Source organism: Octopus bimaculoides, chromosome 9 (genome assembly GCF_046866305.1).
Source record: "Octopus bimaculoides isolate indiv1 chromosome 9, ASM4686630v1, whole genome shotgun sequence".
NCBI classification, from domain to species: Eukaryota; Metazoa; Mollusca; class Cephalopoda; order Octopoda; family Octopodidae; genus Octopus; species Octopus bimaculoides.
This window is the reverse complement of record NC_142936.1, coordinates 5589510-5605679: the sequence shown is the minus strand read 5'-3', so window position 1 is coordinate 5605679 and position 16170 is coordinate 5589510. Positions and strand designations below refer to the sequence as shown.

Genomic DNA, 16170 nt, shown 5'->3' with positions numbered 1-16170 from the left:
TATATATATATATATATATATACACAAACACACACGTTTGTGTGTATGTATATATATATATATATACATGTGTGTGTGTATGTGTGATAAATACAATATATATATGAAATATACACACACACCCTCACACATACATACTCGCATATATACACACACAAATATATGTATATATATTTACATGTGTGTGTATGTATGTATGTATATATGTATGCTTGTATATATCTATATATATATATATATATACAGGTAGACGATGGTATACTCATACCTGTACATATATATGCATATACTCATTTATTATTTGTTTTTACATGACCGAACGCCAGCGTCATCACTGTTGTAAGTAGTTATTTCAACTTTATATTTTCTGACGCGACTCTATCTCTTTCTCTATCACTTTTCCCCCTCTTGTTCTTCCTCTGTTACTACTACATATCTCTCTTTACCCCTCTCGATCTTCCTTCTGTTACTACTATATCTCTCTCTTTCCCCCGCGTACTTCCTTCTGTTACTACTATATTCCTCTCTTCCTCTCTTTGCTCACCTATTCTTCTACTTCCTCCCTTTGTTTCTCCCTCTACCACTCTCTCTCTCTCTCTCCCTTACCCCTGCATGGTCACATGCTTCCAGTCATTAATCCTTTTCTTCCTTGGCTATCGCCGAGCAAACACGCGAACTTACTTCGTCCCCACTTTCAAGTTCGTGCCTCACAGCGTTCATATACACATAATTTTTCACGTCTGGCCACATTGCCTTTTCCGTTTGTTTTCCCGTCTTGTTTTCTTTTCCGTTTGTTTTCCTGTCTTGTTTTTTGTCCGCCACTACATTCCTCCATGGCACAGGTTTAATTTGTGTATACAAATTTAATTTGCGGTCCATAGGAAGAGCCGTTTTAACGATGCATCCTGCCCAACTCTTCGAAACGCCGGTGTTAAAATGGGGGTAGCTGATGAAGGAAAATGTTTTCTATGTGGCTTGTGTGTTTTCTGTACTCTGGTTATTATTATTTTCTTGTCTACGTTTTGTTTGCAATGTCCTGTACCCAGATATGCACCTATATATACAGGTAGACGCAGGTATGCACATACCTGTACGTATATATGCATATACTCATTTATTATTTGTTTATATATATATATATATAAACATATCTGGTGGGGGGTGATAAATACATACAGTATATGGGAAGTATTACCTCGTTTGAAAACAGATGAGGGTTGGCAACAGGAAGGGCACCCCAGTATAGGATATCTGCCTCAATAAATCCCCTCTGGGGCATCCATGCAGGAAAATGGATGTTAAATGATGATAACGATGTATGTACATATATGTGGGGGGGGGGGGGTATAAGGGAGTGCTGGAAAGTTCATGACTTTGAATGAAAGAAAATACAGGAGGATCAGTTAATTATGATTTTATTTAAGATATTCCCCTCTCAGAATCACACATTCATTGCAGTGGTGCTTCACTTTTTCTAAGGCCTGTAAAAGAACTCGGAAGGTTGGGCCTCCAACCCAGGCCTTTCACTAGACCCTTAAAGCCAGGAACTGTTCAGCACCCTGTCATATATATATATATGCATAGATAGCTAGTTTGGTCATGTCATGTGGATGGATGCTGAAAGTTCCATAAAGAAGTGTTGATCTCGCTAAGTAGAAGGAACACGTGGAAGTGGGAGACCCAGGAAGATGTGAGATGAAGTACTGAAGAAATTATCTCAGGACATATGCATTCACATGTTTGTGTATATATTATGTATTTCTATTCATGTATATACACATATTTGTGTGGCAATGTATATATGTATATTTTTGTCTCTGCTTATATATATATATATATATATATATATATATATATATATATATATATATATATATATATATATATATATGTATGTATGTGTGTGTGTGTGTGTGTGTGTGTGTGAGAGAGAGAGAGAGAGACAGCATTTATTATGCAGAAGTGTGCTGAAGGTGTAACATGTCTATATATATATATATATATATATATATATATATATATATATATGTGTGTGTGTGTGTGTGTGTGTTTGTGTGTAATATTTGTATGTATATTTATAGATATATGTATAAATGTGTGTGCGTGTGTAGTTGCTTTGTTGAAATTTCAAGACATTTTCTCTGCACGCCATTGTTTTGTACTGGGAAATGATGAAGAAGATATTCCAAGAACTGATGAGCTGACTCCCTGCTGTTATATGTCTGTATACAATGACTTGTGGATCTTTTGTGGTCAGTGCTACATCTCACTTTTTAATAGCTAATATGGTGGCCTCTCTGCAGTTATCAACAGACCTGCTAGAAATAATAGCTAAATCTTCCTCAAATCACTCCCAGCAAGGCAATGATATATTAGAACACTTAACTTATGGAATAATTAAATGTCAAATTAGAAATAAATTTGTAATGAGGAAGGAGCAATGTTTTTCTCTTATCTTGTCTTGACCTGCTAGAAATAGCCACCAAATTCCTCTCAGTTTTTTTTTTTTTTTTTTTAGAGAAATGGAATCTTGCACTCTCCACTTTGTTTTTTTATGTATTTTGCCTTTTCTGAGAACTTGAAAATTATTCACGTCAATGAGTATGCCACTCAGTGTTCACTCAGAATGCTAGAAATAGCTGCGAAATTTCCCTCACATACACTCTACCATTTTAATCTTTTTGTTTCCATTTTTCTGTTTAAACTTTCTAGCTTTGTTCCTATTAATATTGATATATAATGAAGAGTAACTTTGACATTATTAAACTGGTATCATCTTCATCATCATCATTTAACGTCCGTTTTCCTTTTGAGCATTGGGCCTTATGGGAGCAAAGAGGCTCAGTTCTTTTTAAGCATTGGGCCTCACAGAGGCAAAGAGGTTGAGTTCCTTTTGAGTGTTGGTCCTCACAGAGGCAATGACCGAGACCATTGGCATTATGTCGTGCTTGAGAAGAAGACCCATCAAGCCAAGCAAAATCACAATCGTTGCAGATACTGGTGTCACGCAAATGGCACCCATGGTGGTGGCACATAAAAGCACTGATTACACTCTCAGAGTGGTTAGCATTAAGAAGAGCATCCAGCTGTAGAAAACCATACCAAATCAGACAGGAGTTTGGTACAGCCTTCCAACTTTCCAGCCCCAGTCACACTGTCCAACCCATGTCAGCATGGATAACGGATGTTAAATGATTACAATGATGATGATGATAACATGCATCACCATCACCATTGTTTAATGTCTGTTTTCTCTGCTGGCATGGGTTTGACAGTCCAACAGGGGCTGGCGTGGCCACAGACAGTGCCAAGCTCCAACGTCTGCTTTGGCATGGCTTCTACATCCACTTCACAGAATATACTGGGTGCTTTTTATGTGGCACCAACACCTGTGAGGTCACCAAACGACTTACAAGAGAAGACGCCTTAACTGAGACGGTGTAAATGTTGAGGGAGATAGCTTTATGCCAGGTATGATCAAGAGATGGGAACAGGTTTCTTGCTGTAGAGCCATTACACGGTTACCCCCTACTAGTGAAGACGTGCCAGAGCATACCCTCGTCTCATAGGATGGTGAACGTACAAGAAATGATACAGAAGAAAACATGATGCTGATATTGCACTAATTCATACAAACGTGAAATTTTTGTCATTTCAGCAGCTATGTCAAGCAGAATTTTATGACAGGCTTCTAAAGTCATCAAAATTGAAAATATCAAAGAATTTGGAAATTATGAATTCTAATGGATTGCTAATAACCAATAATGGACTCTTCTAATATGTTTAGAACCAATTCTGATATGAAATTCTTACAGTTTTTCTTTTTTTCTTTTTTTTTCTTGCTATGATGAAAAATTTACAAGTTTGTGACAAATTGAGGTGGTAGGTGAGGGGAGTGAGGTGTCAAAGAAATTCTTTAAATTTTGCCATTTCAAAGAGTTTGAAAAACCATGAATTCTTTCAGGTGATTAAATTAGAATAATAATATCTTATTAATTAATTATTTATTCATATCTTGACGTGGTTGAACATTTACAGAAGAGACTTGAATGGATTAAGAATTTTTTCAAAATCCTTACTAATACATATAAACATGCATGCATACATACATACACACACACACACACATAAACATACATGCATGCACGCATAAATACATACATACATACATACATATGTATGTATGTACACATGTATGGAACAAAGAATGGCCGGACTTGAGATCTTGGGGAGAGAATGCAAATCTTTAATTCATGCATTACAAATGATCATAACATCTGGAATTATAAAAATCTGCAAGACCTTTATCAGATTCTAAGGATGATGATCAAAACAAGATACTTTCTTTCACCATCTTGCTTCCAAGTGGGTGGCAGGCCAAAACTTATTTTCTAAGTTAAAAAGAATAAGAGAACAACATCCATACATACATACATATAGTGACACCTCAACTATCACAGGTGTTATGTTCCAAAACCTCCCACAGAAATAATTAAAATATCAAAAAAATATGAATACCGCTCGGCTGTAGAAACCCATGATATAAGTTTCCATATATTAACCAGAAAAACCCATGTACTGAGTGCACGATAGGTGAACCTTGATATAGTGAGGGATTACTGTACATACATACATATATACATACAAGTGTATATAAATATAAACAAACTAACATTTGTTTTATATAAGCATTGAAAGATGTAAATACAAATAAATTATCATCTTATTTGTATTTGTATACACTTTTTGGCACTAAAAAAAAACAAATGTTAGTTTGTTCATATTTACATACATGTGGCTGTACATTTAGCTTTAAAAACATCTGAAATGGATTAATTTGTCAGCAAGACCCTTGCCCCAAGGTGCCATGCAGTGAGCTTGAATCCAAAACCATGCGGTTGGGAAGCAAACTTGCTTACCACAAAGCAATACCTGCATCTAAGAGCAAATGTTGTAATAGACTTCCTTTTTATTTATTTTTGTTTCTTTGTTTTTTCTCATCAATGTTTACATCCTTTGCTAATAGACATTTTTAAGATTTGCATACATCATCATGGTCATCTGTAACCAACAACAGTTGGAGTCTGGGAATCTCGTACATCTGATAAATTATCCTCATTGATCTCTATTTTCCTATAGTTTTATTAATTGTTTCTTCTTCAATTCTGTTTTCACCATTATGTTATCAGTCCAGATCATTTGTTTTGAGGCTTCCTTTAGTTTCCTGTTTTTTTTTTTTCAATAACTTCACAATGACCAATCATTTCTGCATGCCACCTATCCTTTCAACACACCAAAATATTTAATATTCTACCTATCCAGTTCTTTAGCAAGACTCCATCCATTTCTTTATATCCTAGTTTGCTCCAAGACACTGATTTGTCCTTTCTCTCTGTGCAGCTAATTCTTAACATTCTTCTAAAGCACCAAACTTGAAAACTCTCTACCTTTTTTCTGTCAGCATTTCAAAATCTAACACTTTAGATCCATGTGTTGCTACTGGATATATCAGGGTGTGAAAATGTGCTACAATTTCAACCATTTTTGTTTCCTTTTACTTATTGATGAATTTTTTTTTTTTGTTTTACCAATATGTTTTAAAGAGATAATAGCATATTTTGTTAATGCATTTCTTCATTTTATCTCTTTGCTTTCGTCCCATTGATTTGTAATAATACTTCAAAGATAGGAAAACTTGTAGACTTCTTTGACAGTTTGATTATCAATTATTATTGGGTTATTTTTGGTAAAATGTTTCTGAGATAATCATTGATTCAGTTTTGTCAAAATTAATAAATAAATAATATTCTTCACATTTCGTGTAACTTTCTCCAGCGAAATCTTCAATTCTTTCAGCAACCATCAATAAGGAAACCTAAAAATAAATGAAACCTAAAGGCTGAAGGAATTTTTTTTTTCCATAAAGCCTACAAGCTATTTCGTTTTCGTATTTGGTTTGCAAGATTCCTAATGTGAAATTGTGTATTGAAATATATTTTGTTGTATGTCTGGTGGGTCGTTACAGCAATAATAAACACATGCACTGACTCTATTTCACTTGTTTATTATTTTTTAGTCATTTGGTTAACTAGTTGATTAATCATTCAGACAGTCAATCAATCTATAAATATACATATTTCACCAAATGTATAAAATATGATTCTTTGTACTCAAATTGAGTTTGAAATTTTCCACAACAAAAACATCACAAACAAAAAACTTAGATCCTAATTTCTGCACAGATAAACATACCAAATTTGTGCCTGTTCTTCCACCAATTTCAGCTGTGCTTCTAAAACTTTCTAGATCTCATCTCGTTACATTTCTGCATAGATGTTTTATATAGAGAAGGTGAAAGGGTAATCCTTGTCATAACTCTGCTCAGTTTCAAATCACACATTCGTTTTGACAGCTGCTATTTTCTGGAAATAAAGTAATTTTAGAAATTCTATAAAATATTGAGAACATCTCATTTTTATAAGCACAGACCATAATTTGTCATCAATAACACTGTTAAAAGTATTTTTGATCATCAATAAAAACCAATAAATTGTTATTCACTATGCTCTTTAGTTCTCTGAATAACCTTCATTAAGTTAACATTTTTCCTACCAAGTTCATTCTGCACTACATTTTCTTTTTAATTTTGTTACAAATTATGTGCTTGTTCAGTTTTTTTTTAGTCACATCTATGTTGTAGTTCAGTGTGTAGACTAATATATACTACCTACAGTGCAGACAAAAAGCATTACAAACGAAACAGTAAGAAAGATCTAGAAATATACTGGATTAAAAGAAGAGATATCAACAATGTGAGAGAAGGCATAGTTGTGTGGTTAAGAATTGCACTTTGCAACTGTGTGGTTTTGGGTTCCATCCCACTGTGTGTCACCTTGGGCAAGTATCTTCTATATTGCCCAATACCTTGTGAGCAGTGGCGGACTGGCCAGGTTGCCAGCTTTCCCGATGGCAAGTGGGCCCCTGCGCCATTAGAATCCATATATGGAGCCCCATGTTAGTATCTAAGGGCCCATTCCCTCAAGTTTGAGAATTTTTTATTCACTCCTGGAAGAATGCATTAATTATTTCAGCTTGGCTGTGTTTGTAGATTGTTGAAAAGAATATTTTTAACAAAAAAAAAAAAATTAAATGATAGCATTGTAGTTGCGGGTGGGCCCCCTTGTAGTTGTGGGTGCCCCCCCCCCCCCATGTAGTTGCGGGTGGGTCCCCTTAGTCCCCTGGCAACCAATATTTTTAGACCCAGTCTGCCACTGCTTGTGAATGAATTTGATCGACACATTGTATGTGTGTGTCCTGCCCCAACCTTTAAAATTGCTGGCCCTGTGCCAAAATTTGAAACCAATATTTAATGACCCCGCAATATTTATTCTTCTCTTTGGATTGCTATATTTTCCAGATGCACCAAAAGACAACTTCCGTCCGTAAAAGTCACCTTCGCAGCAGCAACCTTTACCATTATGCCGCCATACTGTACACCGCAACCCAATGTGCCTCAAATCTTGTGGGAATTTTACAACCTTTCAGCAGTCGTGGATCAAGAAGTCTGATGGTGGATGTCGTTTGTGGACATGGCCTAATATGGCTGAAAGTCATAGCAAGGAAAGCTCAAGCACTTCATCTGATTTGGGCTGGTGAGTCGGCCATTGCTATTTTGTAATCTTGTTTTCTTCTTATTTGTTTTATTTTTAACTATTTTTGGTTTTATTGTTTACTTTTCCTTTCTGTCTAAGTTTTTGATTTTTTTTTTTTTTTACCTTCGTATTTTGATTACAAATCCTGCTGAGATTAACTTTAATTATGTCTTTCCGAGAACACTTGAAATAGATTAAATTGTGTGTGTTCCACTTCCAAACTGTGTACCATTGTGGAAAAATTAGTAATAATGATAATAATAATAATAATAATAATAATAATAGTAATAATAATAATAATTGTGATTTCATTCATTTGCCACAAGGGTGAAGGATGATGGAGACAATACAAAAACAGACATAAATTGTGGGGGTTTACATACAATGTAAAAAAGAGAAAAAAAAATGAAAGTAAGTAAGTATACACAGTATACATGCTTAGCGGTATTTCGTCTGTCTTTACATTCTGAGTTCAAATTCTGTTGAAGTCAACTTTGTCTTTCATACTTTCGGGGTCAATAAATTAAGTACCAGTTGCATACTGGAGTCAATCTAATCAGTTGGCCCCTCCCTTTCCACAAAATTTCAGGCCTTGTGCCTAGAGTAGAAGAAAATATATTTACACAGTTATTTATAGCTTTGCTCTCTACTGTCAGAAAATGATATACACACACGCACGCATGCACGCACGCACATGCGTACACATAAATACAGGAATGAAACTGTCCAGAAATAGATTGGATCAATAGCTTCAAGATGAATGTAATAGAAAGTTAGTGGTCAGGTGACTAAACTTTAGGATCAGGTGACCATCTTCTAGTCCAGCTCTGCTCTGTCTCTCACTCCCCCTCTCTCCCTCTCTCTCTTTCTTTCTCCCCTCCACTTCATTCTCTCTCTTCTCCCTCTGTCTCATATATTTACACACAGGTAAACTGACCCCTGTTGTTGACATTAGCCATTCCGGTCATGTGACCTCTTGTATCCCAACTTCAGCAGCTGCTTGACTTTATCACCAACATTGAAATGTCACTGAAGGGTGTGGTAGGTGCTTGAAGAGAGCAAAGTAGTAAGACAAGAGATCATGACGATGATGATGGTAGTTCTACTGAGAGATGGGGAGTTGCTGCCTCTTTGATGTAGAAATGTTTGTTTTGTTGTTTGTTTAAACACTGACCAACCAACTGTGTCATTTGTTCCTTTTGGACAACTCCACCTATTTTTATGTGCCAACTAAGGAGCCTCTTTGTGGTTACTTGGATTACTAGATATAGCAGCCAAATCGCCCCCCCCCCCTCTCTCTCTCTCTAATCACTCCTTCCCATTTGAAATAGAGAATTATATGGATGATGTGGTTTCTGATATCTTTTATTTTTTTTTTACTTGTTTCAATCATTGGACTCTCATCATGCTGGAGCACAGCCACCACCATCAAGATTTGTTAATAATACTCTCACCTCAAAGGTGAGAGTATTATTTTTACCTTGCCAGGTAAAATGCCTTGTAGCATTTTGTCCATCTTTACATTCTGAGTTCATATTCCAGTGAGGTTAACTTGCCCTGTCATTCCTTCAGGGTTGATGAAATAAGTACCAGTTATGTACTGAGATTAATGTAATCGACTTAAGCACTTCCCCCAAAATTGCTGGCCTTGTGTCCAAATTTGAAACTAAATTACTCTCACCTGTAATGCTACTATTATCCATATCAACATCATTCTAGAACCAAGAAGGGAGTCTATGTAGGTACTCAAACTGCTAGAAATTGCAACCAAGTCTCCTTCAATGCACACCCTCATCTTAAATAATGAATTATACATTAGACAATATAGTGCCCGATGCACAAGAAACCAGGTTGATAATGACTGCAAATCTCTTGACCATAAATCTGCTAGACGAGGGCTGACATGAGCCTAAAGAAGAAAATCAAAGAAGTGCATAACCATAATCAGCCCCTTTCTCAGAAGTGGGTCACTAACAAGTGAAAAACCCAGAAAATATACTGTATTCTGTAGAGGGTGCTATGAGAAAAACTTAAAATTCAGCATCCAAGGCAGGTGACCCAGCTGCTATACATGTGGTAGTAAAAGCCATCTAAGGGCTTTCCACCATGCTTTTGCTCATTGTTTTAGTGTCTATGTTGCTGTGAGCAAACATAAGCACATTCTTAGTTTTTCCACCTTTGATCCAGTGGAACATTGAGGGCTGCATCAGCATCAGCTGCTTCTCATTTTCAGCTGAGTCAATTAGAGCAACATTATATCACTGCCACCACTACTATTAATATTACTACCACTACCACGACTATTGCTGCTACCACTACTTCTACCACCACCACTACTACTACAACTACTTCCACTACCACTGCTACTACAACTACTACTACTACCAATACTACCACTGCTACTACTGCCTCCACTACTACTGCCACTACTACTGCTTCTACTACTACTACAACTACTGCTACCACTACTACTACTACTGCTACTACTACTACTACTACTACTACTAAGAGTGGTAACCGGCAGAGTGCCAGATAAACTGTTTTATCTAGTTTCGTCCCTTCTGGTACAGGGTTCAAAATTTCCAGTATCTACTCATCCTTTCTTCTTTTTTCCTTCTCTCTTTCCAGAACCAATAAATTAAATACCACCCAACAGCCCACCCCGCCTCCCTTGCACAATACTAATGTCGTTCTTTTGCGGTGCCAGTAGTTTGTGCATGTGGTCTGCGATGATATTTGAAATGTACAGTTTTATTTTCTTCCACGTTTATGACAATTTGTTCTGCAGACATTGCTAACATGCACAGGAGTGGTATAATCTATAATGGCTTATTCCTCTTTCTCATGTTTGTGCTTACCTTGTGATATATATATATATATATATATATATATATATATATATATATATATAGCCTATGTGTGCTGTGAACATTGTAGAAGCGTCATATATAATTTCTAGTTGGTGATCTGGACTGGAGCGGCATAATCCATAATGGTTTTCCCGTGTTTCTGTTTTCCATATATATACATATATATATATCAAAAGGATGTGTTATAATATTATTCCACAGCCATACCAACAATCCAGCATAGCTCTATCCTCAGCTGCCCTAAGGATATATATATCATCATCAACAGCATCATCATCATTTAATATCAGTTGTCCATGCTGGCATAGGTTGGATGGTTTGATGGGGCTGCCATGCAGCACAGCTGTTCACACACAGGCATCAAACAATTTGCTTTTCACTCTGAGAGAGAGGGCCTTTATTGCCAGCAGGGGTAAGGGCTCTGAACTTTGCCCAGCCTGATCTTATTCTCACAGCTATGCTCTCAGAGCATCCACCTCCACTTCTAACTTGGCCGCCTAAATAACGGAAGCTGTCTACAACCTCTAGCTTGCTCCCTGGCATGTGATGGAGTCTATTTTCAGCACATTTCCAGCATTTATTTTACCTGTGCACCTTCCACATACAAAAGTTACTTTCCCTGTTAATCTTTCTTTGATGTTGCTGCACCTTTTATGTGTCCAAAGCTTACACTGGGTGCATCTTATGGAGTTTCTCTCTCTCTCTCTCTTTCTCTCTCTTTCTCTCTCTTTCTCTCTCTCTCTTTCTCTCTTTCTCTCTTTCTCTCTCTCTCTCTCTCTCTCTCTCTCTCTCTCTCTCTCTCTCTCTACATATATATGTGTGTGTGTGTGTGTGTTAATTTATTTATGTGTAGATGCATGGCTCAGTGGTTAGAGCGTCGAACTTACAATCGTGAGTTTGTGAGTTCTAATCCCAGACTGGGTCATGTGTTGTGTTCTTGAGCAAGACACTTTATTTCACATTGCTCCAGTTCACTCAACTGTAGAAATTAGTTCTAACATCACTGATGCCAAGCTGTCTTGGCCCCTTTGCCTTTCTCTTGAATAGCATCAGTGGTGTGGAGTGAAGAGACTGAAATGCATCGATGACTGCTGGTCTACCATAAACAACCTTGGCTGGACTTGTGCCTTGGAGGGGAACTTTCCAGGTGCAATCCCAAGGTCATTGAAGACTGAAGGGGGTCTTTAATATATGTATTTATTTATATGATACTTTTTTTTTGTCTTGGAAGTACTTGGTGACCCTGTCAGTGCAGGTGCCACCTAAAAGCACCCAGTCCACTCTGTAAAGTGGTTGGTGTTTGGAAGGGCATCCAACTGTAAAAGCCTTGCCAAAACTAACCTCAGCTGTGTTTGTGCCACATAAAAAGCACTAAGTCCACTCTGCTGAGTGGGTGGTGTTAGGAAGGGCATCCAGCTGTAAAAAAACCCCGCCAAAACAGTCACAGAAGTCTGGTGCAGGCTTCTGCTTGGCTGGCTCTAGTGAAACCATCCCACCCATCCTAGCATGGCAGGCAGGACGTTAAACAATGATGAACGCGAAACCCTGAGACTTTGATTTATTCTGTCACTTCTGGTAAATATTAATAAAAATATACTCATTTACGGGTCATATTTTCCCTTGTTCCATCAACATACCTATAGATATACCCTGTTTGTTTTGTGAATGTTGTGGAAGCACCATATATAATTCCTAGAATTATTTTGTCTTTTAATGCACGTGGTGTATGTATATTATTGAGTCAGATGGTTAGTTATTACATTTTATATTCTTTCTTGTCACTAGAAAGAAAGAAAATGGTAGATTTGACAGGTGATTCTGTAAGTTTGCCGTTTCAGAGAAAGGTTTTTAACTGGTTGATGTTGCATTTGGAAGGTTGTACATCTTGTATGGTGAATAGAAAGAAGATGCTTAATGATATCTGCTTACAAGACTGTTTGTGTTTTAAAGTATGTGAATGTCGTAATTGTACATTGTACAGGTTAAAAAATTAGTTACAGAAATTGGCAAGATCTCCATGGAGTACCACAAAGATCTCTCTCCTCTCCTTCTCAAGGAATTTCAAAGTCTACATGGCTTCCGGTTCAGTCTCATTGCGTGGCACATTGGGAAAGCGACTTCTACTACTATAGCCCCAGGTCAATACCAAAGCCTAGTGAGTGAATTTGGTCAACTGGAACTGAAAGAAGCCTATCATATATATATATATATATATATATTCTTTTATTCTTTTACATGTTTCACTCATTTGACTGCAGCCATGCTGGAGCACCGCTTTTAGTCGAATAAATCACCCCAGGACTTATTCCTTGTAAGCCTAGTATCTATTTTATTGGTCTGACAGTTCTGCTGAATTTTTTATGCGTAGCATGGTTACTCTTCGGAAATGTGTAATATAATGGCACCTGGAATGAAAAAGAATAATTACATTGTAAATTATACACTGCTGAAAACATATTAAAGACGCTTAGATCAGAAATTTTGAAAATTAAAGGTGTCTATTTACTTCCTGCATGTCTCTGTGTGTGTGTGTGTGTGTGTATATATATATATATATATATATATATATTACAAATTAAAAGGGTAAAGGAATTATCAATTTATTAATTAATAAATCAATTAACAATTAATAATTTTTACCAAGCCCATCGGTATGAAAGCACTATTATTGGTGGAGAACTTATTTAAAAGCTCATATATTATAAACATAATTAAGGGATCAGCATATATGGTGAAGCAAATATTTGCTGATCCCTTAATTATGTTTATAATATATATATATATATATATATATATATATATATATATATATAGATATAGATAGATATATAGATAGATAGATAGATAGATAGATATGGTGTGTGGTGGAGGGGACAAACACAGACACAAAATCACACACACACACACACATGGAGTTTTGTTGGTCTCTTGCTCAACTGTGCCCCACACATAATAATCAAGGGGGCAAAGTGAATTGTGTGATGGTGGTGTTTTTCTCACAGACGTTACCCAACTGACCCTACTATACTGTGTAGTCAACAAAATCAAGAATAAACAGTGCACTTGCACGAAATTAAAAGTATATATAAAATGGCAATTTACCCATCACACCCTGTATATATACAACAGGTTTCTTTCAGTTTCCATCTACCAATTGCCTTTTTTTCTTTTGAGGTCGATAGAATAGGTACCAGTTTACTACTGGGGTTGATGTAATTGTAATTGACTAGCCTCCTACTTCCTAATTCCAGGTTTTGTACCTTTATAGAAATAATTATCATTTATAAAAATAATGATAAAAAAATACAATAATAATTATTTTTATAATTATAGTAATAATTATTATTTTTATAGGAAGAATAATTTAAATTCTTTATTTGATGGTTGTTTTCTGTAATTTCTTCCTCTGTAATTATTGTCAAATTTACCTCGTTGAATATTGACATCCAGATTTCAATACATTATGTCATACTATCCCTTCAGTTGATGGTCGTTAAAAAATTATGAAATTAATTGATATAATTATGAAAGCAACAACGGCAACCTGAAATACACTGTAACTCATAAACATTCGCCGCCACCTTTCGCCATTCCCACCATGACCATCACCACCACTATTACAACTAACATCACCGTCGCCACCACCATCACCACCACCAACAACATTGACAAGGATGACACTGCTAATCATGAGCAGCAGCAGTAGCAGCAGCAACTCCATGGCAAAGAGAAAGTAAAATATTTAGACTATAAACATTAGCATCATCATCACCACCACCGCCAGCAGCAGCAGTAGTAGTAGTAGTAGTAGTAGTAGTAGCAGCAGCAGCATCAAAAGTTGAGAACAATAACAACAAAGATAAACAGCTAGGAGGAAAACATTCCAAATTATAAAACAGCAGCAGCATTATAATCACCCTCAGTCGCAATACCAACATTATGAGTGACAACTAGAAAAATATTGAAAAACGTAAACATTATCATTGTTGCCATTGTCAACCTCAACATCAGCATCATCATCATCATCATCATCACCACTGCCATCATCGTCATCATCATCATCATCTTTATCATTGTCATTGTCACCACCACCACCACAATCATCATCACCATCGCCATCACCAGCTTCACCCTCACCGCCACTGCCACCACCCATCATTATCATCGCCATCATCAATACCATTATCAACATTATCATCATCATTATCATCAGCATCACCACCATGACCACTACCACCACCATGAACAGCAGCACCACCACCACCATCATCATCATCATCATCATCATCATCATCATCGCCATCATCATCGCCATCATCATCGCCATCATCATCATCATCATCATTGTCATCATCCACAACAATAGCAGTGACTGACAAAAAACAGCTAAGTTAGTATGAGTTAAAAGTGATTGGATACAATTTGTAGTGGTGTTAGTTGAGTGGTTTGTTAAGAAAAATCCAGAAACTTGAAGAGAAAAGGGGGGGAGGAGGAGGAGGAAGAGCAGGGAATAAGAGAAAGAGATGACAAGAGAATTGACAGAGTGAGAGACGGGAGAGAGGAAATAATGACAGAGAGAAAAAGTGAGAAAGAGAAATAAGAAAGAAAGAGAGAAGGGGAAAATGAAATGAAGAGAGAGAGAAAGAAAGAAAGAGTGAAATGAAGAGGAGTGAGATTGGATAGCACTCACCAAATGGAGATAGATAGATAGAGAGAGAGAGGGGGGAGAGGGAGAGAGAGAAACTAAAAGGCTGAAACAGATAGATTCAAAGATAGACAGTTAGCAAACTAGGTTGATAGATAGATAGACAGACAACCAGCTAGTTAGATAGACCAACTGACAAATAACAAGATAGATAGACAGACAGACAGACAGACAGACAAGGAAATGTATATGCCACAGGAAACCAAGCTGTATGAGCCTATGGTTCAGAATGCACTTTTGACTCTGTATATTGCTAACAATGCACTCCAAAGAATGACCTTGTCTGACGAGTTGAGGGTTCTGCATTCCTGATAACATTCCAGATGCTTGATGTCCAGTTTTAGTTTTTTCCTTAGCCCAGGGCTGCAAAAAAGGCTCGTCTTACAAAGAGAGACCACAGCCATGCAAGACACATGAATCATTGTAAGTTGCACCACCTTTGCACATGTCTATGCATCGATTATTGCAGGATACCAATCCCACCTTGTTGTGGGCATTGACAGCAGATGACCTGCTGAGTCAGAGAAACATGACATTTCTCCAAATTGGTCAGACAGGCACTGAGGAAAGACACAAAAGTCAGGCTGTAAATTATGACAATTAAAATATATTTTGTATCTCAGGAGAACCATAATGACCATGATAATGACATGTACTGATTCTAGTTCATTTCATTAGTTTTCAGTTGGTTAATTATTCAACCAACTGAAAAATGAATTGGTTAAATATTTAGATGCAAGAATGGCTTTGTGTTAAGAAGTTTGCTTCCCAGCCACATGGTTCTGGGTTCAGTCCCACTGGTATAGCACCTTGGGCAAGTGTCTTCTACTATAGCCTCAGGCCAACCAAAGCCTTATAAATTGATTTGATAGATGGAAACTGAAAGAAGTCCATTGTATGTATGTGTATGTGTGTGTCTTTGTATCTATGTATGTTCCCCCCA

At 36.7% G+C, this 16170-nt stretch overlaps 1 protein-coding gene and 1 long non-coding RNA gene across 5 annotated transcripts in view; one reads left to right on the top strand and one right to left on the bottom strand.

The window, feature by feature from the left end:
- LOC106878116 (UPF0415 protein C7orf25 homolog) overlaps nucleotides 1-16170 on the top strand; it is a 258033-nt gene that overhangs the window by 211301 nt on the left and 30562 nt on the right. For all 4 annotated transcript variants that reach the window (XM_052970393.2, XM_052970394.2, XM_052970395.2 and 1 more), the window contains exon 3: nucleotides 7418-7652. In XM_052970393.2, coding sequence (XP_052826353.2) covers nucleotides 7418-7652 — 235 coding nt within the window. The remainder of the gene's footprint in view (nucleotides 1-7417; nucleotides 7653-16170) is intronic.
- LOC128248690 (uncharacterized) overlaps nucleotides 10613-16170 on the bottom strand; it is a 63019-nt gene continuing 57461 nt past the window's right edge. Inside the window, exon 4 of the long non-coding RNA XR_008264848.2 lies at nucleotides 10613-12927. This is a non-coding gene — a long non-coding RNA (uncharacterized LOC128248690). The remainder of the gene's footprint in view (nucleotides 12928-16170) is intronic.